This window comes from Scatophagus argus, chromosome 3 (assembly GCF_020382885.2).
Source record: "Scatophagus argus isolate fScaArg1 chromosome 3, fScaArg1.pri, whole genome shotgun sequence".
Classification (NCBI taxonomy): Eukaryota; Metazoa; Chordata; class Actinopteri; family Scatophagidae; genus Scatophagus; species Scatophagus argus.
Genome location: NC_058495.1, coordinates 4,363,105 through 4,389,916, shown reverse-complemented (window position 1 = coordinate 4,389,916; position 26,812 = coordinate 4,363,105). Strand labels below are relative to the sequence as shown.

The 26,812-nt window shown below is 41.6% G+C and overlaps 2 protein-coding genes across 5 annotated transcripts in view; both read right to left on the bottom strand.

Annotated features, from left to right (window-relative positions):
* arhgef10la (Rho guanine nucleotide exchange factor (GEF) 10-like a) overlaps positions 1–1,687 on the bottom strand; it is a 104,654-nt gene extending 102,967 nt beyond the window's left edge. For all 3 annotated transcript variants that reach the window (XM_046382386.1, XM_046382401.1, XM_046382395.1), the window contains exon 1: positions 1,276–1,687. The gene's annotated coding sequence lies outside the window, so the exon portion shown is untranslated. The remainder of the gene's footprint in view (positions 1–1,275) is intronic.
* A 1,854-nt stretch (positions 1,688–3,541) lies between these two features.
* Positions 3,542–26,812, bottom strand: part of chd5 (chromodomain helicase DNA binding protein 5) — a 39,858-nt gene continuing 16,587 nt past the window's right edge. The window contains exons 9-40 of one of the 2 annotated variants that reach the window (XM_046382299.1): positions 26,582–26,800; positions 25,706–25,912; positions 25,007–25,218; positions 24,434–24,565; positions 24,186–24,294; positions 23,847–24,038; positions 23,403–23,603; positions 23,021–23,158; positions 22,624–22,745; positions 22,237–22,410; positions 21,613–21,754; positions 21,235–21,366; positions 20,759–20,876; positions 20,516–20,640; positions 20,124–20,370; positions 19,195–19,367; positions 17,287–17,461; positions 15,679–15,765; positions 15,413–15,501; positions 14,983–15,116; positions 13,727–13,871; positions 12,699–12,858; positions 12,490–12,569; positions 12,082–12,277; positions 11,868–11,957; positions 11,637–11,780; positions 10,845–10,953; positions 10,505–10,637; positions 10,156–10,351; positions 8,103–8,266; positions 6,757–6,883; positions 3,542–6,518 (exon numbers count right to left, since the gene is read on the bottom strand). In XM_046382299.1, the coding sequence (XP_046238255.1) occupies positions 6,391–6,518; positions 6,757–6,883; positions 8,103–8,266; positions 10,156–10,351; positions 10,505–10,637; positions 10,845–10,953; positions 11,637–11,780; positions 11,868–11,957; positions 12,082–12,277; positions 12,490–12,569; positions 12,699–12,858; positions 13,727–13,871; positions 14,983–15,116; positions 15,413–15,501; positions 15,679–15,765; positions 17,287–17,461; positions 19,195–19,367; positions 20,124–20,370; positions 20,516–20,640; positions 20,759–20,876; positions 21,235–21,366; positions 21,613–21,754; positions 22,237–22,410; positions 22,624–22,745; positions 23,021–23,158; positions 23,403–23,603; positions 23,847–24,038; positions 24,186–24,294; positions 24,434–24,565; positions 25,007–25,218; positions 25,706–25,912; positions 26,582–26,800 (4,800 nt within the window). In that variant the 3' untranslated portion in view covers positions 3,542–6,390. The remainder of the gene's footprint in view (positions 6,519–6,756; positions 6,884–8,102; positions 8,267–10,155; positions 10,352–10,504; positions 10,638–10,844; positions 10,954–11,636; positions 11,781–11,867; positions 11,958–12,081; positions 12,278–12,489; positions 12,570–12,698; positions 12,859–13,726; positions 13,872–14,982; positions 15,117–15,412; positions 15,502–15,678; positions 15,766–17,286; positions 17,462–19,194; positions 19,368–20,123; positions 20,371–20,515; positions 20,641–20,758; positions 20,877–21,234; positions 21,367–21,612; positions 21,755–22,236; positions 22,411–22,623; positions 22,746–23,020; positions 23,159–23,402; positions 23,604–23,846; positions 24,039–24,185; positions 24,295–24,433; positions 24,566–25,006; positions 25,219–25,705; positions 25,913–26,581; positions 26,801–26,812) is intronic. The other variant, XM_046382309.1, reaches the window with a different exon arrangement.

Sequence of the window (26,812 nt, the reverse complement as noted above, 5' to 3'; positions counted from 1 at the left end):
AGTGCAATGCTTTTAACATTGGCCTGTTCATCCTACAGTTAAATTTAAGATCAAGCTCAAGATGTTCTGTAGTGATTATGCGTCATTCTTCTAACCAGTGTGCTTGTGTTGCTCTGGCCCTGGAGTCTGTTGTCAGCAGAGTTTACAGAAAAGAGGACAAGTTATGTTTCAGCCACAGATAGAAAGTCAGACAACAAAATACTTTAAATAAGTCTCAGCTCACAAACATCCCTAAATATCTCCCTCATGTAGTTAACTATCTGAGTTTCCCAGGGTTTTAGTTAGTGTGCAATACAGAAGACCAGTAAATATGCAACAGGCATGTCAACACTATCAAATGACTAACTGTGTAGTTGAGCACCAAGGCCCTGCATGTGTACATATGATTGCGTGAGTGCAAGTTTTCATGGCATAAGTGAGGCAGAAGGAAAGGGTTCCCATTCATAGTGAAGTCTTTGTGGTAGCTTCAGGCCATGCATGCTTGGATTGTTAATGTCTGTTGGAAGTGCTGGACTGTGACTAAGGAAAAAAAAATCTGATATAGTGAGTCCATGGAGCTTCTTAAAAAAAAAAAATCACTTGGACATCTAGCAAGTGAGGCAGAAACAGTGCCCTAGCTCAAAATGCAAATTACTTGGTCAGAGGTCCCTAAGCTCCCCCCTCACCCCTCTCCTCCCTGTCTCCCCTATCTATTCTGCTCAGAGTATAGAGGCAGCATGAAATCCATCCTGGGAGGGGCTATTGTACTCCGGGAAGCAACCGTCAAACAGTCCTGGCCCGGGCCAGGGGATCTCTGTTAATAGCCTGAGGCTGTGGAAAAGAAGTGCAATGTTGCTGAAAAACAGCCGGCCAGAGGTGCGGGTCGGGGATGAGCCGCCAATCTCTCTCTCATCCTTCCTGGTGTCTGTCTCAGGAACTGCTGCTATCATAACAAGGCCTCAAGCCCTGTAGCCCTGCAGGCTTAGGTTTAATCGCCCATGATGGTGTGTACTCCTATTGCCAAAGGGCCACACGGGTATCTGCCACTCCCATTCTCTCCTCCTGCACCATCCCTTGTCCTCTCAGCTGCCCCTGTAACTGTCGAACTGAGACAGAGAGGCACAAACCAGCTCACCCAAACCCCCACTCCCACTTCATCAATGGCCCCTTTGGACAAAGCTGCTGTCTTTGCAACATGCTAACCATGCTGAGAGTGAGAAGGGAGAAAGAAGAGATAGATTAAAGGAAAGAAAGAGGGAAGGTCTTTCCAGGACAATAAATATTTACGCCTCTCACCTCCTTGTCCTCAGTAGTGTGTCCTCCGAGAAGCTTCAGGCACTCCCTGTTGAACCTTTAATCCTAGTGTTCTCCCATATACTCTGTTTTTACCACATTGCCGGGTCCAGCACACTCATCTTTAAAGTCTCCTGTGAGGGCTGCAAGTGGCTGAAAGCAGACTGGAATTCTCCTGTGCTGTTTACTTTCCCACAACTTCTCCCCTGCACCGTGTGCACTAGCAGCTCTAGATGAGGTAACCCTCTCTGTTCCCTCCCCTTTCTCTCTGTTCCTCTCAGTTCTCGGTTGCTGTTCCTCCCTCTGTCTCCCCTCTCTGTCCCTCTCTTTTTCAGATGGGTCCTTTCACCCTTTCAGCCCCTCCGGTCTCATTCTGTCCTTTCTTTGGTATTCTCCCTCCTCCCACTCTCCAGACCCCTGCTGCTGTCCAGACGGGAGCACAAAGCAGGCTGAGGGCTCTCAGACAACAACTGGCCAATGGCAGAGTGACAAAGTCAAGCATGCAGCCAATGAAAGGCCTCGGGGGTGGTATTTGTTCCAATCAGGAGAGTTATTCAAGACAAATGGGCTGGACAAACGGAATTATGGGGAATACTGTCTCAGAGCACTTCCGTGTAGGGCGGGAGTTGTGTGCGCACGCTCCTCTCAGTCAGCTGTATGAATCTCTCATTAATGGCTGAGATTTTTTTATTTTATTTTTTTTAAAGAAGGTGATGCCTGACTTGTGGTTATTAACACAAAGGATTTGTGAAGTGAGCAGGAAAACAAATTGGAATACAGACAATACTTAAAATTCAGAAAGACAAAATGATACTTTGAGTGCAAAATAAAAATGTGTAAAGTATTTTGCATTTTGATGAAAATGTCTGTTGTCAGCACATGAGAAATATTACTAGCAGTGTTAGAGCTCTTATTTAATCTCTGGAGATATGCTGTACACACAAAGTCTGGGTGCAGTGGGTCAAATTCACTGGAAGTTAAAAACAGTGCTCTGAAGTGTCTATAAACAGTACAAGTTGCCTTGAATATTATTGATATCACTGAAATTACATAGTTGTGTTTACGTATAGATGAGATAAATGGCTACATAGGCATGTAATTCCAAGACAAAGAATATGGAGTCTGCCATAGCAAGTGGAACAATATTATACCAAGTTGACAAGGTAATATTCGGGATGTTATGTAACTTTCATTACTATCATGGTGTAGAGCGTAGCTCCGTTCATGGGGAAGTGAAAGAATCTTCGTTTGCAGAACCAAGGCTGTGTACAAATAGCGGAACATAATAAGAGTGTCAGAATTGCTGACTGCATGTTTAATTCATTCATTCATTCAATACATACATTATGCTACATGTACTTAGCATGCATGTTAAAGCATATGCTCAGATTCTGGAAAGTATGCATGAGGACTGTAGAGAATGAATTAGGTGTAGTTTTATCAGGTGTTAAAATAAGGGAGCCTATACTGTATTAAAATCATTAAATAACTACACTCATTTCCAGCTTGAAAGGAAATACATAGGATTGCATTTGCTTAAACTTCATTTTGATGCAAAAATAGCAAGAAAAGCAGAAGAATCGTCTCCCACTCCCAGAAAAATGCTGAAGTTGGAAAAGCTTTGTGTTTGTCTGTTTCTCTTCCCTTTCAGTCTCAGTTAGTTTTTGTGTGCGTGTGTGTGTGTGTGTGTGTGTGTGTTATATTGGCTACGTTATTATTAATTTTTCGCATTTACTTATTTAAATAGCAGCCACTTACAGCATGACCTTCAGTTTTAACTTTAATGCCAACAAGAGGACAGGCGGGAAAACATAAAACAAAGACTGGAACACAAAAAATAATACTTTTGTAAAATATCTTACCAAATATGTAAAGATGTCTAGAGCATACAATATGGTAGGATGTGTGGAAGGCTAACATTACATTTTTGAAACAAATGATCCCAGTGTGTTGGCATATTCAGGCCCGTACATCTCACTCATGTTTTTTATTTTCTTCTTTTCTTTGAACTGATCCGTGACTACTGTGTGAATGTCTTCTGCCTGCTATTTTCATCCCCTACTGACCACACCAGTGGTTCTATTTCTGCCTCTAATCACAGTTACTGTACCACAAGTCAGACGTGATTGGACAATGCTGCACAATGAACAGTAACATGTGAGATCAAGTCAAGAAAGACTTAATTCAAAATCCGAATTCCTCCTCAACACAGCTCAGTTATTTACAGTTTTAATTCATCTGGAGACAAGGAAAACCCACACAGTGTTTCTGTTGTTCAGAAGATTTATTAAAACACATTGAACAAATACACAGAATACAAATAAAAAGATGACAATTCACTTTTTTTCATTCAGTTGCTATACAGCACAAATATCAGAACCATAACACTGCTTGGAGCTCATTGTCTGTAAATGCTAGACATACTAAACGCCTCCCCAAAGTGAACCGTCATATCAAACGCTTCACATGCTGTGCATTCACTGCAACAAAGGTGCCTTTTATCAGGGTCTTTTGGTAGCTTTTGAAGCCATGTTAATAAGCATGTACATACATTGTTAACATATTTATAATATTAGACTGAAGCCTTTTTTTTCTAACAGACATTACATTCATACTGACTTCAGTTTGATTGCATTTCATTGGAGCATTGTGGTTTTGACCTCATCTCACGGTCATCACTCCAGAGGGAAAAGGACATGATTTTGATTGATGAGCACATACGGTGCACACTGCAGTTCTATGGCAACACCATCCAGCAGACATTCATTTTTTTCTCCGTTTGACACATAAATCTGTATGAGATGGACTTTTCTCTGAAAAATCTTTCAAGTATTTACATGTTTCTGAGGTTCTATCTGTCGAGCAACCTAATACATGTCAAAGTCAAGTAATTGATGGCATGAAGAGAAACACAGTGAACAAAACAGCACTGATAACCACTAGCAAAGAAGAGCGCAAAAACTGATATGATGCACTTCAATTTTCCTTTGATGTTTTGAATGGTTTGAAACTGAGCTTTAGTCCTAAGTTAAAGCGTGCCGTCTGAGAAATGAAGGGCGAGGAGGTTGCAGCGGCATAATTTAAGTAAGTGAAAAAGTGGTCAGGAGAGAGCACCTCAGGACAACCATTTGAAATGGCAAGAGGAGAGTTCGGAAATACACTCACCAACTCGACACGACACGACCTCCTCGTCAGTTAAGATCAGTCCAATCACAATCATCATCCCGTCAATGTCAAATAAGTGCTGTGGCAATGACAATGATAATACAAACAAAGGCAATGCCACCAGTCTTTGGAAAAAGAAAAACAAAGAAGACAAATATATGTCATCAACACTTTTAGTCCAAACATTAGAGGAGTTTTTTAGGAAAGGAAAGCTTGAATTTATAAAAGATTGTTTTACTTAGTGGACAGTCACTTTAGCACATAATAGTAGTAGAGGAAATGGACAAGATATGTAGCTATACCATGCTAACGTGTCTTCACACCAGGTAAAGCAATAGACAGCGAGATACACTCTTAAAAGAACCCAAACATAACTGAGGAGACTTGAAGTGAGGACATTATCTTAAGAGGAATGCTGTGCAACATTGGTCCTTAGAAGTTGAAAATTCCTTCAAATGTAGAGGCTTAGACTGTGACAGTACCAGTTACAGTCTTCACCTCGGCACAGGAAATACTGTACACTGCATCAAAGAACAAATCATACTCGAGCATCTTCTTTAATGGCACCAAGTGACCAAATACATCTTATTTCACCCTAACATAAAGAGAAGCAAACAAAAGCTCATTTCGCGACAAATACTAGACTTAAGGTGACATTGCGCCATAAGCACACATGTTCTTACTCAGTTCTAACAATGAATAGGAACTGGGAAAGTCCCTGGGATGTACCTAAGAGGAAAAAAAAAGCCACTCTCCACCCAGGACTCTGTTCTCAGTTAGGCTTGAACATTAAAGCCCTGTGTGTGGATGTAGACCAGATGAGTGTCTGTTTATAGCGCAGTCCCACTGGTCATGGCCCCAGGGTTAAGCTCTACAGCCACTACTAACATTCAAATATAAGAAGAATCACAAATATTGTACCATACACAGAAATACTCAGTCTTCTCCGAAATGTGTTAAAAATTATTTTTGCCACTCCTGGAACTTTTTCTTCTCTGCTTGATCTTCAGGTACGACACCAAGCCGGGCTTCTGCTTTCATCCATGTATGTATACATATTTCACTATGATTAGACCTATGCGAGGTAAAATAAACAGCAGTCTCTGAGTATGTACAGTACAAGAGGCCAACCCTCACTTGTTTCTGGTACTGCAGTCAAGCTTATCTGCAGGTTTGGCAGAGATTACTTTCTCTATATTACCAGTGGGTGGCAGTCTTTAGGGGTCTCAGACAGACTGTGTCCGGCTACTGCATACGTAGTTTTTGATGCTTTTAAATCAAAAATTTATCCACTGGTTACTACATGAATGACAAAACACATATTCATTTAAAATAACAATATCGGCCTTCAGGAAATCAGCTTCCTATCAAACTATGACTGAAGACGTCCTTAACGCCACTCCTCTTCACAGGGAACAAGCTCCAGTGGGGCACAGTCACAGTGAATAGGCAGATGGATAAAAGCAAGGGGGTAGGATGGGGTGTCAGGGGGTTGGTGCACGCCGAATGAAAAAGTCAAGGTTGGCACAAACCAAACACACATTCCAATATTTGAATGAGCCTCATTCAAGAGCATCAGAAACTCAGTCATGCCAGCTTGTTTGGGCTTCATCTTGTAGTGCAGAGCTGGAAAAAAAAATCCTCTTTCAGCAAAGCTGCTTCATTTCTCCTCCTAATCCTCAGCTCTCCAGCACAGGTAAACAAAAGCAAATATCTACTGAAATACTTCTATAGAATCCTTGAAAGATAAAAGTGCAATTGTTGAGATAGATGCATCTGCATTAATCAAAAAAGTTAATCGCCTTATCCATAGACAGAGAGCTTGATTTTGTAGATTTTAAGTCACGAAGAAGCAGGAGAAAGAAGAGGATGTCGCAGAAGAGATGGGCAGCTGTCATCCATACAGAATCCATCCCTGGGAGTTTCTGACCTCAGGTCAGTGTTAGAGCTGGTCTAGTCCTCAATACAGATGACATCACTAGGTTTGCCTGACTTGAGGTCAGGCGTAGCCACATCTCTCAAGGAGTCAAGTGACTTTTTGTCCAGATGGCTTGTAGGGGGTGGTGGGCCATTAGTGGATACTAAAAGGAAAGAGATTTCATATTTTAGTGTTTCATCTTACCAAAATAAATATTTATGTTTTACTTTTTTGCATATTATTGTGAGAATTATGAGATAAACATTTCTATTTTTTTGCCTTTTGATGGAGTGGCTTAATTTCAGTTTGTTCATTATTATAATTTCATTTTCACAAACAACCTCCTCAGCTGTTTTACATCAGTTGTGATGCAACATTCTGTTGTAACTGTTGCTCCTTACCGCTGACGTAGGGTCCCAGAGGCATCTGACTGTAGTTGACCATGGGCTGTCCACCTGGTCCTCTGAATCCCCCACCAAAGCTGCTGCTGTACATCTGGGAGCAGCCAAACCCACCCTGACTAAAAGGCTGACAAACAGACACAAGGGATAAGTTAGCCTGCTGCACATGACTTCATAGGATAATAAGAAGGGAGTGCTGCTGTTAATGATGACAGTGAAGCAGCTGATTGGCTGCAAGGTGTGCATCAATTCCTGATAATGCAACCCTCCAAGTATTATCACAGTGAAGCTGACCTTCAACCTTTGGGATATAAAATGTCGTCATGTCATCATTTCATCATATTAGACATTTGTATGAAATTTTGTTATAACTGATACATGAATTCCTGAGTTATGGCCACAAAACCTGTAACCGCTGGCCATAGTTATCCCTGGCACAGAGGCATAAAACACAAAGGAGGGCGAGCCAGTATGCAGACTGACAACCAGTCGGCATAACAACCAAAAAAGCACAGCCTGAGTCAATGACCAATCACACTGTCACACACGATCTCTTTTATATCAAAGAATAAAACACACATTGTGTTGAACAGGTGTGGGAGAGATGAAAGTAATGAGATAGTACAGTCTTTATTAAATCCTTTGGGAATGAACCTCAGTGGTGAAAGTAAACAACTTAAGGGATGTTCTCTTTTTTTGATTACACCTGGGAAAAGTACCATGGGAGATAGGGACTTGGAGTCCCCCACAGGTTTTGGAAAAAATGATGTGGTAGCTGTGTCGTGACTACGCAATATTCCAAAGTGATTGGGCGACAGCCTTTTATTTCTTAAATCTGCTCAGCCCAAATTTAATGAACCTTGTTTCTACAGCATCCAGCGTAGAAATGACCAGCCGAGTCCAAACCATTAAGAAAAGAAACTGTTAGCAAGGCAACAGTCTGGCTTAAAAAAATCTTGCTTAAAAAGAACGAGATAACTTCATTCTTTTTATTAAATAAATCAAACAGGAGACTGGCTTCCATTTGACTGTGTCGGATTTTGCTACCGAATAATTAATTACTTACCAAAGCTAGGATTGCTAAAGCAAAGAAATGAACAAGAGTAGCTAGAATGAAGTGAAAGGATGGGATAACTACAGCAGCCACAGATACAAGATTTCATTTGCTTTGTTAATTAGTTAGTTCGTCAGTCTCAGAGTATTTGATTTATTGATTGCTGTTGAGATGTGAGGAGATATAAGAGATACATATATATATATTTGTATATATACTTCTAAAACACGTTATCAACTCTACCTTTAAGAGAGTTTTCTGAAGTAATTCTGCCCCGCGTGTCCCGTCTCACCTGCTGTGGTGGAGGCTCACTCCCTCGGCTGGTGAGGCGGCTCAGGATGCTCCTCTCAGACATCTGCAGACGGGCCGACACCGGGGGGATCCTGGACAGCATGTTGGGCAGTCGTGTCACATCTGCTTTCATGTCACTCAGAAGTTCCTCCAGCTGGTTCAGCACTGTAACAGCATGGGAACGCACGCACACACACACACACACACACACACACACACCATGTCAGAAAAAGTTACTTATGCCAGCACTCATTTAATGCCTGCACATGGACTATAATTCAGCGAGGAAATCATCAGTGAGAAAAAAAAAAACAGCAAGCAATTGCATTTCAAAGAGTGTGTGTGACCTCAAATCCATCCATCCATTTTCTATACCGCTTATCCGTCAGGGTCGCGGGGGAGCTGGAGCCTATCCCAGCTGACTACGGGCGAGAGGCGGGGTACACCCTGGACTGGTCGCCAGTCAATCGCAGGGCCAACACACAAAGACAGACAACCACACACTCTCACACTCACACCTATGGGGCAATTTAGAGTAGCCAGTTAACCTAATGTGCATGTTTTTGGTATTGTGGGAGGAAGCCGGAGTACCCGGAGAAAACCCACGCAGGCACAGGGAGAACATGCAAACTCCACATAGAAGGGCCCAGACCGGGATTCGAACCTGGAACCCTCTTGCTATGAGGCGACAGTGCTAACCACTGCACCACCGTGCCGCCCTGACCTCAAATCAAAAAGGAAAATTAATTGTGCCATTCAGGGATGAAATTAACAACAGCCAAAAACTAAATCAAATTTTACACTTACAAATAAATCAGTATCTGTTACAGACAACAACATTTTCAAACATAACATTTACAAACTAAGTCGTATACAGTCTTGGGTCTCTCCCCAGACTCTCAGCGCCCTAATCACTGTAAGCATGTTGGGACGGTGAGTCAGTTTAACAGAAAATGAAGTCACCGTGTCAAACAGGATCTGCCTGTTAGATGCTCAACACATAGCAGTGGCATGGAAACATGTTTCTGCACTTCCATTTGCACTCCATTTACTGTTTGGATGGATGGATAAACGTGTTTCCACTTGAAATGATCTTGTTTTAAGGAATTTCTACAAATAAGTGTCTGTTTCTTGAAAGAATAAAGAGCGGGGCAGGTCAACCACCTTAGGGAAAAAAGCAATTATACACATTCCAATGATGCAACACACTAAAAACCAAAAGAAAAAAAATATACGACCAAGCACTTAAAGGATGACTCCGTCCGCATTATTTCCCAGGTTTTTAAAATGTAAACTCCTGCTCAGCCGTTAGTGAAAAGCAGTGATGTAGGTTACAGTGCTGATCTCTTCCCCTCTCTCAACCTACACCCACAGAGGTTCACTGACAGTGTAAACATGTAGAGTGACTTAAGTGTTGGCTTGGAAGATTTGAGCCTGGAGGTGGAAGCTGATTTCATTATTTTTATCCCTTCATTTCAGGTTTTCTTGGTTGCTAACAGTAAAAACAACCATTCACAGTCAGAGGTCGACTGGTACAGATGGAAGAGAGTAGTGAGCAGTGAATGGGAGAAATAAAACAACATTTTCAAAATGTTTCCATGCAGTTATGTTCTGTATCACAAAACTAATTCTGTGGAAAGGAGCCACACTGCCGGATTGTGTGCGAATTCAGCCGAAGCGTACGCTTTATCCTGTCCACTGTGTGTAGCCTGCTCTGTCTCTGTGTGTGTAGTCCAACGAGTTGAATAACAGCCATGTTCAAACAGGCACAAACCTGCAGCTCATAAAGCTAAGGTGGCTAGGAGGCCTAGCTTCTTAACGTCATCACCAGAAACCTCAGGTCACATGGGAAAAAGTTTGCAGGAGGGTTCAGGAGGTTTAAAATGTGTACATGGACCAATATTTGAATAACAAACATCGTATGAAAAATGTGTGTCCTTGCCCTGTAAATCCTTTTTTTGCAGGATTACTTTTGCAGTTTACCAACCTTTGGCAAGTGAGGCAGAAAGTCTGACAATTATGACTGTTGCTATTTTTGAAACTGGACCACAGACCTTTGTGCAGCACGGCATTGGCAGGCTTGTTCCCGGCCAGAGACTCTTTGGACAGGTGCTGGTGGGACTCTGCCAGACATTCCACCTCAGTGAAGCGAGTGTTGAGAGCCATGGCTGGGTGACCGGGGTCCTGGGTCATATTCAGGTAGGCTGCTCGCCTCAGCTGCTCCTCAATCACCAGAGCCTGTTCCAACAACTACAGGGTAAGAGGGATTGAGAGGAAAACACAGTGACGGGCAGAGAGAGAGATAAAAATTGAGTCAGTTTGTTTCAGACATAACAAATCCTTTAATCCTTGAATTACTTCAGAGTTAAATAGTTGTTTTGAAATTCTAAAGACTCTAATTGCCTTGAACCGACGAGCCAGGAACTTATTCTTCATCTCAAGGTAGTTGCCCTTATGCATCTCAGTCTTGAATGGCTCATTCAGAATAGCATAGCGTGGGTCATTCTGAATGTCTTGCCAGCGAGCATAGCCATGTCTGAGATAGGTTTGTGGTCAAGGAAAACAAACGAGAGCAAGGAACCTCACAAAATTCTTCAAATAAAGAGTTTGTGAAAAAGCATATTATATATCATTTTCACAGTCTGTAAATATCAGTTCTTCCACTGCAGCACCCCCAGTCAAAAGTAATGACATTACTTTTCAAGGTGCTGAGCTCCTTGCTCTTACATCTGGGAAAGGATACGTTACGATGCCAGCCAACAACCAGTAGTCATGGCGACGGTGCCAGATGTCATGCATCTTTCCAGAAGACAGTGCCGCTCGCTCTTCAGTTTGCCAGAGGGTGTGCAACTCTGACAGGGTTTTAACAAAAATAGAAATTGATTTTCGAGATGTTTTCAGAAATTAAAGGGAAGTAAGAGCGCATTAACAACACAAACATGTTTCATGAGAAAACAAATCTATTTCATTGTGTTGACGGCTGTTAAAGAAAGAGAGCATGTATAAATACCCAGGGACAATGTGCAGGCGTGAGTGAGTTCTACAGTGTCCTCTTTGTATGTAAGTAAATTTGGACAGTCAACAAGCACACCTTTAGTTAGAGGTTATTAGTGACACTATTTCATACTAATGTGGAATCTTTGTGAGCTAATGACATTACTTTAGTGTTGAAAAGCAGGGCTTCCAGCAGTGATACAGAGGATATACCCATTTCATACTGACCCGTCATTTGTTTCATTATTCACACTCATTAGTCTCTATAGACACAACAGTTTGGTCTCCTTTGCCGTCCGGCTTAAGACAAGCCTTGTTCATATTGATGTTCAAATTAAATGAGTCAGCCCGAGCCCCACTGAATAACTTATTTCTGCACTATATTGTTGTTTTTGTCCTTTTTTTAGATCATTGTCTTGCATATATAGTTTCAACAGCTATGTGTCTCCCTCTCAGCTATGCATTACTCCCTCATATGTGCATCATGTTGTCGCAAATGACACTTCTTTGGTTCAAAATTAAAAAAAGGATTTATTCTTACCTGTAAAACCTCCATCAGCAATGTTAAACATGAACTTTGCTTTGAATCCGTTTTTGTCCTCCTTCCTGTTCTCATCCATCTCATCCAAAGTGTCTTTGTCTCCATTCAGCCGACCCTCTAATGCATCCTCGATCTTCATATCATCTGCAACAGCAGCATAAATACAGTCCATAAATGCGCAGTTATTTTACAATTTAGAACTGCTTAATTCTGTGATTCATAGATGTGTACCTGGCTTATTTTCCTTGTCTTCAGTTTTTGCCAGAGGAGAATCAGTATCCCCTTTTTCTGAAGACTTCCCTGTTTCTTTGCAGGGCTCCACTGTGGATAACAAAACATCAATTACAGTATAACAGGTACAAGTACAACTCAAAACAAAAACAAAATTAAATTAAATAAATAAAGTCAACAAAAACTTGGAGCACACAGATCGTGCACCACTCACTTTTAGGCGAGGTCTGACTGGACGACATCTCTGTCTGTTTCAGGCCGGATTCTTTCGGGTTGGCAGATGGCTCTGTCTTTGTGGAGGGTGACTCGTTTCTGTCCCTCTCATCTCCTGTTCTCTCCTCTGAGCTGGCCTTGCTGTCTTCACTGTCAGCTGCCTTCTCAGGTACAGACGCTGGCTCCGAACTGGAGGTCTGCCGAGGCAAAAACAGACAGGGCGACAGGAGGACAAAGAGGAAAGTTGGTAGAGGGCAGAGACGCAAGTTAAAAGACGTCCAAGTTTGACAGAAGTGTCTTCTGAGGATGGTGAGTGTGGTTAAAGTGTGATGAGGCATGAGAAGATGGACAAGGCAATGAAGGAGAACAGGATGAAAGTGATGGATAGTTAAAGAAGAGCAGGACTCACCTCTTGCTCTGACACTTTCTTACTATCTTGCTCTGTGGGCTCCTTGTCCTCAGCTGTACCCACGAGAGACTCAGTCTTTTCTGCAATCCAGAAAACAACAACTTAGACTTTTTTTTTTTTCTTTAATCCATAACTTTTGCCCAACATGCACTTTACCTTTACAGCCAGTAAAAAATAAAACATGATCAATGCAGGCATTTTGCTCGGACCTGGTGGGATGGGAGTGCTAGGCTGTGTAGCGACGGGGCTGGCTGGCACGGGGGTGTTGGGATCAGAAGATAAACTCTCAGTCAGCTTCTTCAGCTCCATGCCGATGGGAATCAGATCTGGAGAGCTCAGCTTTCCATTTACATGCTCAAACTCTTGCACCTACAAAAAAGAGATTCGTTCAACTGTAATGAAATTAAAATCCTACTCTTTCCTGATGGCTTACTATCCTCAAATAAGGCTTTAGGAGGCGCTCCACTGTAAAAAACATGTGGCATAGTGAACAAGTTTAATTTTAGTTGGTGCCAAGTCTTCTTAAATTCAGACATAGCCTGTTGTTGGGCTTGGCACTGACACAAGAAGTACACTGGCTTGAGACCCCCTGAGGCCAGTTCATATAGAATATTGCAGTCAAATTCAACTGACATCCAATGGCCATTTCATAATGATAAAAACTGGAAAGATTTTGAATTACATTTAACAAAAAAATACACAATATGCCTCAAACTTCAATAAAGCCATATTATTAGACCTAACCAAAAATAATGCCAGTTCTGTTGGCATAACTCGATCATTCTAAACGAATACTTCTAGCAAACTCTGAAGTGCATTTCTCTGTATTTTACATACATTGAAGCTAAATCATAGCTACATTTACAAAGGTTTTACAGGTAAGTTTAATAGTCATTTATCCCCCAAAACTGTAATATTTGGAAATTATGCCACAGCTACTTGTGATGCAGCAATAACTTCATTTAGCTGATGGCTTTTGACTGGACTGGACTAGAGCTCAAAGTCCAGAAACCACTTGTTGAATTTCTTCACCCAGATTTTTCAATGGCAAACAAAGCCCACAAAACATCTAAATTTTGAGTTTGTAAAATGATAAAGTATCCAGCGAGTACATTTTCCTCCTTGGCAGCATTTGCCTCTGCCTGAACAGTTTGACCTACTTTCTCTAATCTCACGGTGCTCCAGCAGAAGACTTGGGATGCTGCATTAAAGATGTTTTTGGCTGAATAACCCGTACCTTTTTCCTGACAAGGGACATGACTCCAATCCTGGTGAGAACATGCTGTCGAGACAGTCCCTCGCGCGGGACTCCATCAGCAAAGGTCTCTGCTCCATCAGCCCCTGGCTCACATAGATGTCTCATGAACAGAGACACATAGGCCCTGATGAAAAAAAAAAAAAGCATTTTATAGTAGATGTGAAGAGAGTGATTCCTCTGAGGTAACCACTACAGATGCCGGATTTTAACACCATATTTTAAATGGCAGTCGTATACTAGTATATAACAGTATATAAATAGTATATTGTATGTAAAAGGGACGGCACGGTGGTGCAGTGGTTAGCACTGTCACCTCATAGCAAGAGGGTTCCAGGTTCGAATCCTGGTCTGGGCCCTTCTATGTGGAGTTTGCATGTTCTCCCTGTGCCTGCGTGGGTTTTCTCCGGGTACTCCGGCTTCCTCCCACAATACCAAAAACATGCACATTAGGTTAATTGGCTACTCTACATTGCCCCTAGGTGTGAGTGTGAGAGTGTGTGGTTGTTTGTATTTGTGTGTTGGCCCTGCGATTGACTGGCGACCAGTCCAGGGTGAACCCCGCCTCTCGCCCGTAGTCAGCTGGGATAGGCTCCAGCTCCCCCGTGACCCTGACGGATAAGCGGTATAGAAAATGGATGGATGTATGTAAAAGTACATATAAGGAGGTTATAACTGGTGGGCTTTTGGATTTATATATGTGTTATTGGGAGATGCCCTGTATAATTTTTATGTTTCTTATATAATGATGTGTTGATATTCCATGAACTGGAACTAGTGGCAGAGAGAGCAGTAGAAGTTTAGAGAAAGAGGACTAACTAATTGTTTTACTATAGCATAAGCAGTTGAAAGACTAAGAGAAAAATTTGTGGCACAGTAGTGAGTAATAAGGAAAAGTTAAGAGTGCAGGTGTTTTGCTTTGGAACAACAAAGCTAAGGGCTGCTTGCAGTCTGAATATCTGTTTATGCGATGCTTGGCTCTGGTCCATTCTGAAGAGAAATAACTTTCAAATTGGCAAGACCAACCTTTTGTAAACTTGATATGAGTGTCTGGGGAGTTTCGCCCTGGGCTAACCAATTAAATGTGAGAACTGACTAAAATATCCCAAAGCTGCCTCTTAACACCATGGCAGGCGGCCCTCGACTAAAAATATTGCACTGTGTGAATACAGAATTCTGGTTTAATTAAATAACAGTACGTATAACAGTTTAGAAATAAAACAACATTAGTGCATTACCTGAACTCACGCTCACTCTTCCCTCTCAGGTCTCTAACCAGCCAGTGGGAGTTGAAAGCATCCTGAGGAGGCATGCCCCAGCGCATGATGGCATTAAGGAAGGCTTTCCTCTGGCGAGCGTTGAACCCCAGAACCTTGTGAAAAGAGGACAACATGATGGTGGGAAAATCTGTGGATTCTTAGGAAAATTACATTAACTCAAACACATTAAAACAGCACTATAGTACTATATATACTACTGCAATATAGTAGTCGTATATATATAGAAACTGCGATACACACACAGGTTCTTCCTCCTATTGAACACAATGAAGAATTATCACCTTGCTAACTAAGTCACAGTGCCAAAAATGTTATTAGTTGCTCCAAACAGGGTGTACACCTCCACTCGAAGATGCAGAGGCTGTAGATTGAAACTGCAAATTCATACCTCGATACTGCCACCGACACGTGCCAGTAAGGGGGGCAGAGGTTTGTCTTTCTCGCTCTTCAGCTGTCGACGGGAATGTCTGCGTCCACCTATAAAAAATAACACCAAATGCACTGTCTTACCATGGACACAAAATGAGCGAGCTGATGATGATCAAGAATAATTTGCATGAAGAAGTATTTGTGCTGACGGAGTTGTATTGTCATGTTATACCTAAAGAGCACAATAGTTGTGTAAAGGTAGTGATGTTTTGTGTTATGATTTACCTTCAGGTCTCTCCTCGAAATCTTCGTCCTCGTCCTCGGACCCCACAGAGTACTCCGACTGATTGTCTGAAAGATCATCCTGCCATTCTGAGCCACACATCAAAGAGAAACAGTACATTGCATTCGCTTCTGTTGGTGGCCACCTGAGGGCGCCATGGCACTGCAGATTACTACAGACCACTACAGATGGGCATGCACATATTGCACCACTTCTGTCCTCTGGAAGTGAGGTGACAGTTGACTACTCTGCCAAACAATCACTTTAAACTTGGAGTGCACTCTAAGCCATGAAGGGCTTCGAAATCTTTACTCTCTCTTGGTCAACTACTGTTGAACTGTGGCCATCAGGACCATGAAGCCACTCTTACAAGTATATATATACTTTACTGCAACAGAGACATTATTAAGAGGAAGTACTTCATAACACACTACAAAGACTATATAAATGCATGAGATAAAAGAGAGCTTTAGGCCAGTATAACACACTCTGTGGCAGATTTAATGGGAGTCAACAGCTCTTGTTGAGACCTAAAAGGATTTATTAAACATGCTGATTAATTTCTGTGCTTTCATGCCTGAACTGATGCATCCAAATTATTCTGTGTTAAGATAATATCATCTTGTTAACTCACTAATGAAGCCAAGCACATGATGCTCAGTCAGCAGCATGAGTAATATGGGTTCTGTTATTGAATTAGCTGACAGAGTCCCTAACCACATATTAGACTATACCGGAGCTGCTGACCTTCTCTAAAGTCAGCAGAGGGGGTGTCACCTTGATCTGTGCAAAGTCATCGACCAGATACAGAAATGTACCTTTGATGTCACTGGCCCATTCCTTATTTACAGGGTTATCTACATACAGCAAATGTGCCTTCATTATAGCAGCAGACCGATGCAACAGATTTGAGTGAGTTCAAAGTTCCGATACAAATGTCTCACTTTAAAACCCATCAACAAGCTTGTGACCGCTCGAAATGCCCTGCGTGGCCTTAGTGCTTAGCTCAGAGAAATGTCTCAAGCAGAACGAGGAAAGCGTTAAACTTTAAGATGATCTGTTTAGAGGTGACTGGTTCGATAATGTGCGTTCTCATAACAGGTAACAGTTCCCAGAATGCCATTCACAGCAACATGTAGTATTGACTGACTGCTAACTGCTGAAAAATCATTTGGAGAAGACAAGAAACAGATCCATTTAAATAAACCCAAGCAGGGGTTTGCATTGGTGGTTTATTCGTAGACCATAAGATCTGTCCTTTAGTAAAAATATGCTTTTGGCTCGCCTTTCACCTGTCCACAAGCCATCTGTTAAGCCGATGGTAACAAGTCAAAAAGCTCCTCTCCTCCTCATTCGGCATCCTGTGTGCTCTTGTGTATTGCTGCTCATATTTAAAAATAGGCAGGAGTGCCAAATCCTGACACCAACATGTAAAATTCAAAATGGTGATAATAGAACATGGCTGTTGCTTCCAGAATGCAGCCAAGAAAAGATATGATAATGTTAAAGGATAACCTATCAGAAATGAGTCTTGGTAAATGGCGAAACGACAAACCCAGGACACGTGAGCCCTGGTGGACGAGCACCGTGTGTGCGTCGACTGAGCCTACCTTGGTCCTCCTGGGTCGTGTCGTTGTAGTTGACCTGCTTCCGGATGCGTTTGCCCTTGCCAAGGTTGCGGGCTAGATCCTCCTGCTGCTGCTCGTAGTGGTGGCGGAGAAGTTTTTCCCAGTAGTCTGGATCCACATTCTCCTCCTGCTTGATGATCTCCCGTTCCACCTCCTCCTGAACACAGGCGCACACACAAAGGCAAATAAACTGATTGACGTTTTGAAGTAATTTTGAATGAAGGTACAAGGTAAACCACTGTGTATTCTGTGGCATGCACAAAACTACTTAAGTCCAAAAACATATTGTCACCTTTCTTAAATTCTAGATTTACTTGTGAACAGTTGAAGTTAAAGTTATAGTCCATAAATTTCCTATCAGACACTAATATTTTACACAGATATGTAATGATGGACAGTTTTTCTGGAAAAATATCAAGCAGGCTATACTATGCTGATACTGTTAGAATGAGACAACTCCTTGTTATTCATTGTAGTTGTGTACTATTTCTGTGTCTACCTTTGTACCTCATGCTGTCTTGCACCTTATGTGTTACTATTTTATGGTATTATTATGCTGTAATGTGCTGACACCAAGTAACAAGGCACCAAGTTACAAGGCCCAGGCTCCTGGTGGACCTATAGTGAATGTAAAAGTAGCCTGTGACTTTTTTCATTAATAACAAACACAGTTCTTTTGACTATCATCTTTACACACAATTTGTGTGTCCTCAAGGCCTTACACTCACACTAAAATCATTTTCTCCATCATTAACCATTAACATTAACTGTTAATGATCTTGTTTTAAATCTTTTTAATGGTTTGCTTTTTTATTTTCATTTGTTCAACAATACCTTTACAAGGTTCCAGCTCTTTAAGCAAAAATATGTATCACCTCTGCTTGTGGTGTACATTACATGTGCAACTTCATGCTTGTGTTGATAAAACAGGCACCAAAAATCAGTGGTAGAAAGAAAAAATCAAATGAAAATGTACGAGCACAGCTGAATTGACAGCTATTTTGATCATCATTCCAGTCCTTACTCTGGCTTCCTCCCACAATACCAAAAACATGCACATTAGGTTAATTGGCTACTCTAAATTGCCCCTAGGTGTGAGTGTGAGAGTGTGTGGTTGTCTGTCTTTGTGTGTTGGCCCTGTGATTGACTGGCGACCAGTCCAGGGTGAACCCCGCCTCTCAGATGGATGGATGGATGGATGGATGGATGGATGGTTTCAGCATCTGAAATGTGAGGTTTTTCTACTTTTCCTTTGAATAATTAAGTTTTAATTTTAATAATAATAATAATAATAATAAAGGTTTGCACTATTGGCTAGACCAAAAAATCAATTAATCAACAGATGAATCCATAGTGATAAATAATCATTAGTTGCAGTCCTGTAAAGAATAGTTCAAAGTGAGCTCAACCTCAACCAATTAGAACAGTAAAATCCTGTTTTTACATTAATGCATGAGTCATAATAATCTAATGAGGTCATTTATAATAGTAAAACAATCACAGGGGACATTTTGCTGCACTGAGCACTTTTACTTTTAATACTTTAACCACATTTTCCTGATTATACTTACATACTTTTATTAAAGTATCATCTTTAGTGCAAGACTTGTTACAATATGTACATATATTTTTACAGTGTTTATTATTATAGTATTATTAGTACTCTTATTTAAGTAATGAAACTCAGTACCTTCTCCACCACTGACAAAAATAAGACTTACTCATCCAAAAATTGCTTCCTCATTAAAGTAATGCTAACTTTAAACTGCATTATGCTGCTCTTTAAAGTGGAAGTTATGCAACAAAATATAACATACAGGATGAAATAACCCTTTCCTGAGGTCTGCTGTCAGCTGTAAAACATGTCAGTAGTCATGTCAGTACTCTCACCTCTCCGTCCTCCTCTTTCACCACATACTGAGCCACCTTGAATGAGCTTAGGTACTCGTTCATGTTCTGGATCTCTGTGTCTTCAGTGGCGTCTTGGCTGCGGTCTAACAGCTTCGAGATGGCATCATCATCATAATGAATCACACTGCCCTCCTCACCATCTTTGTTGTCACCTGTTGATGAGAAAATAGTTAATATGAGGATTTTTACAAAAAAGACAGATAAGACAGGCCTTTATTAGTCCAGCAGTGGGGACATTCTCAAAAAAATAGAGCCATGGCTGTGCAACACAATCTCCAGAAGTGATACAACTTTGGTCTCCATAGTGGAAAGTTACAAAAAGTTACAAAGAGGGGCATACAAAGAAGAAGTACTTAAGAGTACTTTAAAAGTACTGAACAAAAGAAAAGCAGAAAAGAAGCGTAGGAGGTGCTGTAAGAGGCAGCCACTCGTGTGGCGCCATCTTTATTTTCCAGCAGACAAAATATACTTGTCTGTGGCTAAAGCACTTACCTATGAAAAGAAGATTCCACTTAATAAAAGACCTTCTGACTAACTAGATGACCCACAATTATATCAATTCACTGGCATTATGGATTTTTGTTCAGTGCCTTTTCTAAGATCAGCCTGTCTCCACTGAGTTTTACTGAGTAACTGCATTCTGTGTGAAAATGGATCTGCAGTATTTCATGGCATGATATGAGAATTCTTTTCAAATAAGAGGCTGGTGCTGCACCCACCAGTTTCACCATAAACAAAGAAAAAGGAGACACCCTCTCAGGATAATTGGCAATGTTATACTGAGAAAGACAAGAAATAATAGAACCTCCAGCTGTCTCAACATGGTTTCATTTGTGATGTTTAATAAATATGTAGCAGTTTGCAGGTCAAGCAGAAGTGCAAAAAAAAAATCTGGCCCATAGACATACCCATGGTTCGTGCTGCCTCCATTTCATCCTTGAAAAGCTCCTCGGTGCCAAACTTAAGGATATCGTCCAGTTCTTGCTTGGACATGGAGCCAGTTTTGGAGCCCAGGCCAGGCCGCACCACCAGGTGGGTCAGCATCATCTTCCTCTTTGCCACCTGAGTGATTCGCTCCTCTACTGAGCCTCGTGTCACAAAGCGATAGATCATCACCTTCTTATTTTGGCCTATACGGTGGGCTCTGCTAAAAGCCTGCGAGAATGGAAAGATGGCGTATAGAGAAAAGGAGAGATTTTCAAATCATTCTCACACGGTAGATGACATCAAAGATCCAATGAGTAAAAGTTACAAAGAAGCCTGCAAGTGTCCATGTGAAAAGTCTCTGAAAGGTCAGTACTTGGATGTCATTGTGAGGATTCCAGTCAGAGTCATATATGATGACAGTGTCTGCACTCGCAAGGTTGATGCCAAGGCCTCCAGCCCGTGTTGACAGCAAGAAGCAGAACTGCTGAGCGCCCGGTGCTGTGATAAAAACCAAAGCAGATAGTCATCCTGTGTGTGAGGGTGAGTGAAAGCCATGTAGAAGGACACATGCATCAATACGAACTCACAGCGGCAGATTCTGGATTAGCAAACTCACCATTGAAGCGGTCAATGGCCTCCTGCCTTAGACCTCCAGTAATCCCTCCATCAATACGTTCATATTTATAACCCTCAAACTCCAGAAAATCCTCAAGCAGATCCAACATCTTTGTCATCTTTAAAAAAAAAAAAAAAAGTTTATGCAGCTGGGGTCAAAATTCAATTCAACGTAAACTTTACTTGAGTCTCACAAGAAAAAAATCAAGACATGAAACAAAGGCTATCTTGCAAGTAAATTCTCAGTCTGAACGAGTACTGAGAGCAGCTCTTCTTAGTGCTTAGTGCTACGTCATGCAGTTCAGTGACTTATCCAACTGACACGTGACATTGTCTTAGAAGTGCCTCATGGTCGAAAACAGAACACAAACAAAACTAAACAGAACTGTTAACACTACAAAAAGTCTCCACTGCTGTTAGATATCGTCTGACTTGCCACCTACAACTGGCACGCACACAATATTAGTCAGCTGTTACCTGAGAGAAAATGAGAACTCTGTGTCCTTCATCTTTGAGTTTCTTCAACATCTTCTGAAGCAACGTCAGTTTTCCTGAGGACTTCACCAGTAGGTTGCCATCGTACGAGCCATTGGGTAAAACAGGAGCTTCCTGCAAAAGCAAATTAGGCATCAACTGAAAAATGTATGGATACTTGCTAAGTATAATTAGTCATTTTAAGTCATATTTCTAACCAGGAGACAAGGGCTACATTTTGTGGTATACAAATCGGTAAGTCGAACAGCCAAGGTTTCGCCTCCCCACAGGCACTTCTTCCCTGCCATCAACATTCTATTTCATCATTTGAAAATTTTGTACTCACTGAGATCAAATGTTGAACTAAATTTGATGCCTTACCACAGCAGCCACAGGGAACAGATAGGGATGGTTGCAGCACTTCTTCAGGTCCATCATAATGTTGAGCAGGGACACTTGGTTCCCCCCACCTTTGGAGTTCAGAGCCTCAAAGTTCCGCGTCAAAATGAACTTGTAATATTTCCTGCAGGTAAGAGGTCAGAAATCAGATTGAACGAGGAGCATTAAAAACTTGAATTTATTAAAAATTTATAAATTAACTAATTACCATCATTTATCAAGTCAGTGCATATGATAGATATCTTGTGAAGATTACAAGCCAATGTCATCTGAAAAGTCAATGCATTAAGATTTTAAGTCTTGTCAACATGCAAAGTTAAATTATTTGCCAAAATGCTTGTCCAAAAGAGGCTTTAGCTAGCTCCTTTAGCTAGCGCACTGATAGCATGTAGGTTCACACATGTAAAGCCTACATAACAGCAATTTTAATGAATTAGTCAAATAACCCTGGTTAAGTTTTTATCTATAGCGTTAAATAAGTTACATTATTGTTTATGACCTGTATTATCTCCACTCCACTGTGATTTTGAAAGTCTACTTTGTAAAGGAGCAAATGAAGAAGATTCTAGACACACAGTATCGACTTCTTTTTATCCAGGCGCTTACTTCTGCATGGGGCTGAGCTCTACTCTGACAATCAACTCTGTCTTTGCAGGCATGTTCTTGAAGACGTCAGCTTTCAGCCTTCTGAGCATATGAGGGCCGAGCAGGTCGTGGAGCTTCTTTATCTGGTCCTCCTTAGAGATATCAGCAAACTCCTCCAGGAAGCCCTCCAGGTTACTGCACCGATCACAGATCAGATGAAGAAGAATGAAATATTGAAATGAAGTGACAGCAAAGAAAAGACAGCTATATTTTGAACTGACAGGTAATTTGAACCATACCAGCAGCACAAGATTTATTTATCAATCTAAAGAGGGACATATCTGATGCACCAGCTGGCAGATACTGGCAAGAGGGGAAGTATGGGAAAAGATGAGGGGAAGGACTTACTTGAAGCGCTCTGGGGTGAGGAAGTTAAGCAGGTGGAACAGCTCTTCCAGGTTGTTCTGAAGAGGCGTCCCAGTGAGAAGTAGCTTGTAGTAGATCTTATACCCGTTGAGAATTCTGAAAAACTGGACAGGACACATTGCAGGAGATATGACACACGCACACCTCCAAAAAGAATGCAGTGACCCATGAAAAAAGTTTCTGAATGTTAAACTCGAATCGCACTTACAAAATGACCTGCTTGACACCAGGAAATGTATTTCATGAACATGTTTGTGTGCAAATATTTCTTGCTCTTATCATCCTGTGTTCCTGCTCCTTTTCTGTTTTTTTGCGTCCCTGATAATATCCACACTGCTTCTGGACCAGGCTGCTATCAGTGCCAGAAATGCTGTTTTACCTTTGATTGGTTGTTCTTCAGTCGGTGGGCCTCGTCGACCACCAGGCAGGCCCATGTGATGGAGCCCAGAATGGCTTGATCTATAGTGATCAGCTCATAAGACGTCAGCAGCACGTGGAACTTGATAGGAGTATCTTTCTGCAAGGGGACAAACAAAATATATCTGATGATAACTATTTTAGTTGAGGGATCATATGCTGGAGGACAAATGGTTTACTACCACATCTACTGCACTGTTTGCAAGGTATGTTTTTAAATCATTAACTTCTTCTTTTGTCATTGCTAGCTGTCAGGTAGGATGACAACCACCCAAACCCTTCATTCAAGTAGGTTCGAATAGTAGTATCTGAAAGCATTTGATCTCATCTTGCATCTTGCTCACCTTCATGCGAAACACCTTGCGTCCTGATTTTACTGCACTGTCCTCGAAGGTGAACTCGTTCTCCCTGATGATTGCCCGGCTGTCTTTGTCCCCAGTGTACGTCACCACATAGAAATCTGGAGCCCACATCTCAAATTCCCTCTCCCAGTTGATGATAGTGGAGAGGGGAGCACTCACCAAGAAAGGCCCCTTAGAGTGACCCTGACAGAGAGGAGCAGGAGGAGGAGGAGGAGGAGGAGGAGGAGGAAAGACTCAGCAACTGTCACATCTCAGCAGGAACATACACAACAGGTTGAATCATTTACTTTTCTCATTGTCCAGTATACTTTATTCTACGTCTACATTATCAGCTGTAATTTAAGAATTGTTATTAATTGTCAATACCTTTTATATTGCACTCAGAGAACCACTATCTGATGCCATGTGATATTCTTCCATCCTCACCTCCTTATAGAGCGAGTAGAGAAACACTATTGTCTGCACCGTCTTCCCGAGGCCCATCTCGTCAGCCAGGATGGTGTCTGTGCCCTGTGCCCAGGAGAACCTCAGCCAGTTCAGGCCTTCCAGCTGATATGGGTGCAGTGTCCCTCCAGTGGCATTAATGTACCAAGGCTGGTGTTCAAACTTGATGGTTGGCTGGTGATATGAGAGAATAGTAGCACTTTTTAGAGTAATTACTATAGCTTTACACCCACAGTACTACGTACAAATTTAGTGTAGACAGCTAAGAAGGTACCTGAGTGGATATCTGTGACCATAAAACCATTAAATATTCCAACTTACATCTATGATGGGAGCATCAGGGGGGACCTCCCTTTTTGGATGGTCCTCTTTGAGTTTCTTTCCTTTCCTCACCACCAGAGGACGCTGGTCCTCCCCTAGTATTTGTTCCCTGGCAAATAATTGCAGCAACGTGATGAGCAAAGCAGTTCAAACAGGGGCACATAGTGGGCAGGGCAGAGGGGAAAGAGCAGCATATATTGGCAGCATATAACTTGTAAAATAACTTGTAAATGTAAATGTTAACCAACCTGTGGTCCCAGTAAGAAGCTTTATGGCTGTCATATTCTGGGATGTCAAAATCATCCACCTCCCAGGTGCACTGGTCGTAGGGCATGTCTCTCCACTTGATGAGGTAATGCACATCTCCATCCTTATCAAAACTGGGGAGAATAAATACAAACAAACAGAGAGTTCACGGCCTCTGGAGGGATTGTACTGTTTACCAATCAGTAACTGAGCTCGTTCTAAGGGTATATTCAAAACAAATTTGTTGGTATTTGTTGATGGAATGCAACAAATTACATACAAATCACATCAAAGTCACTTACTGTTCCTCCTGCAATTTCAGTTGCAAATGGATGGGAGTCAAACTTAGCGAACAACTTTTTAATGTATCATTCAGTTCCAAAGCATTGAACTGCATCTGTCAGCAATGTCTGTGCATATGGCTGACAGGCTTAAGTCTGTAAAGGTGGGATATGATTTACTGGTGTTGTCCCTCACTTTGCATTTTCTGGGATAATTTTTTTTTAACTTCAAGTTAAAACAGTACATGAGCCCTCATATGAGGTCAAGGAATTTGCGTAACTATGAACAGCCACCTGTGGTTAAGTATTCGGTGGATAACCATCCACTCTGGTTTAATGCCGTAGCGGTAGAAGCGTTCTTCCATCACAGCATACTGGGGGTCTTTGCTCTTCCTCTTTTCGCTGTTGAGCTCCTCCTCTCCGGAGCCGTAGTCATACGGTGGAGGTTCATCCATGTCGTTCTTACGCTGGTAGTTTCGATACATGACGGTGTGATACAGCTCCAACTGCACAACCACAGACAAAGCAAGACAATCAGTTCTGCTTTGTTTCATTTGGCACCACCTCTGGCAAAGGACTTTTCTTACAAGACTGTAACATATAGTCTATACTTGGTATTGACACTAATTTGATTAAGCACTTCGAGTTCCCAGATTGGATTTAATAAAGAGAAGACAGTCAAAATAAACTAAGAAAGATGCTGCGTGTCTAAACAAACAAAATGTCAGCTAAATAGGATTGCTCTGAATTACAAAGTAATCGAGGTTTGATGCTTGACACATGAAACCATGGGCAAGTATTCCTTAAAAACTGACAGCCAAATGACTAAAGGAACATGCATTATCATTTTAGATTTGACTTCAACAGCTGGTCCAGTGCAAACTCTCTTGGCTCATTGCACGTGTTCTATTTTCACAAAGAGGACACATAGTTCCTGTGGCCAAAGAGAGCAGAAAAGTTAATTTGAAATTGGACCTACTTCTGGTATCTCACCTGCAGCTCGCTGACCCAAGAGCAGTGCCAGTACGACAGGCCAGCCCACTTTACAAAGAACTCCCTCTCTGGGTGGCCCTTAAGCGGAGGTTTGGTCAGTGGATCACTTGGCTTGCCATCAGGACCTGCAGGCAGCTCAGCTGGCAATGGGGGCTCTCCCCAAGTCCAGTGCAGGATCTTTTGGACCTTACCTTTGAGGGGAGGGCACTAAGAAAATAAAGGAGAAGCACTGTCATACATGTAGTCTTCTATATCTTAAATAAAAGCAACAATGCACCCCAAATCTTGTAATAAGGAGAAAATAAGGAGGGTTTCAGAGCATATGGATTTGATATGAGTTCGTGTCACATTTAGAATTTGCAGTCCCTACGCAGGTTGACATTATACATTAATAAAAAATAAAGCAGCCTAGAGACCACCAAAACACAAGAGATTGAAACTCCTAGTATAACTACCTTATGTTACCATAGGTACCAATTTAATATGTATACTGTATAGATTCAGTTAACTGTTTTCTGTCTTTTTACAGTTTCATCCTTACATGGAATCTTCTTCCCACAAAGATTTTAGAGAGATAATTAGTAAATCCAGAATAACAAAAATCTTTAATAAATCATTATTTCCACTGCAGTGCAGCACAGTGTATCTAAATATTTGATGATGTTTCAAAATCACACATAGCCAAAGTTTTTATTAAATGTTAGAAAAGTTGTAAGTAAAGGTGACTTTACTAAAGGAAACTAAGCTTGATCTATTTCATCTATTTTAGATATTTTTTAAAAGCACCAAATGCTTTAACTAATAGTGCATTGTGATTGAAAACTTTTTTTAACACAAACTACCTTAGATAGTATTGAAACTGAAACGTGAGCTCACCATGCAGCGTGGACACAACCACTCCCCATTGGGTATCTCGGGAAGGGGTGGGTTGAGGCAGTGGATGTGGTAGGAAGAAGGGCAGGTGTCACAACACAGCAGCTCTCCTCCATCTTTACACACTCTGCAAAACTCCATGTGGTCATCCTCTTCCTCACCAGCTGCCTCCTCCTCTTCCTCCTCCTCATCTTTGGCCTCCCACTGGATGCCCTCCTTCTCCTGAGGGACACA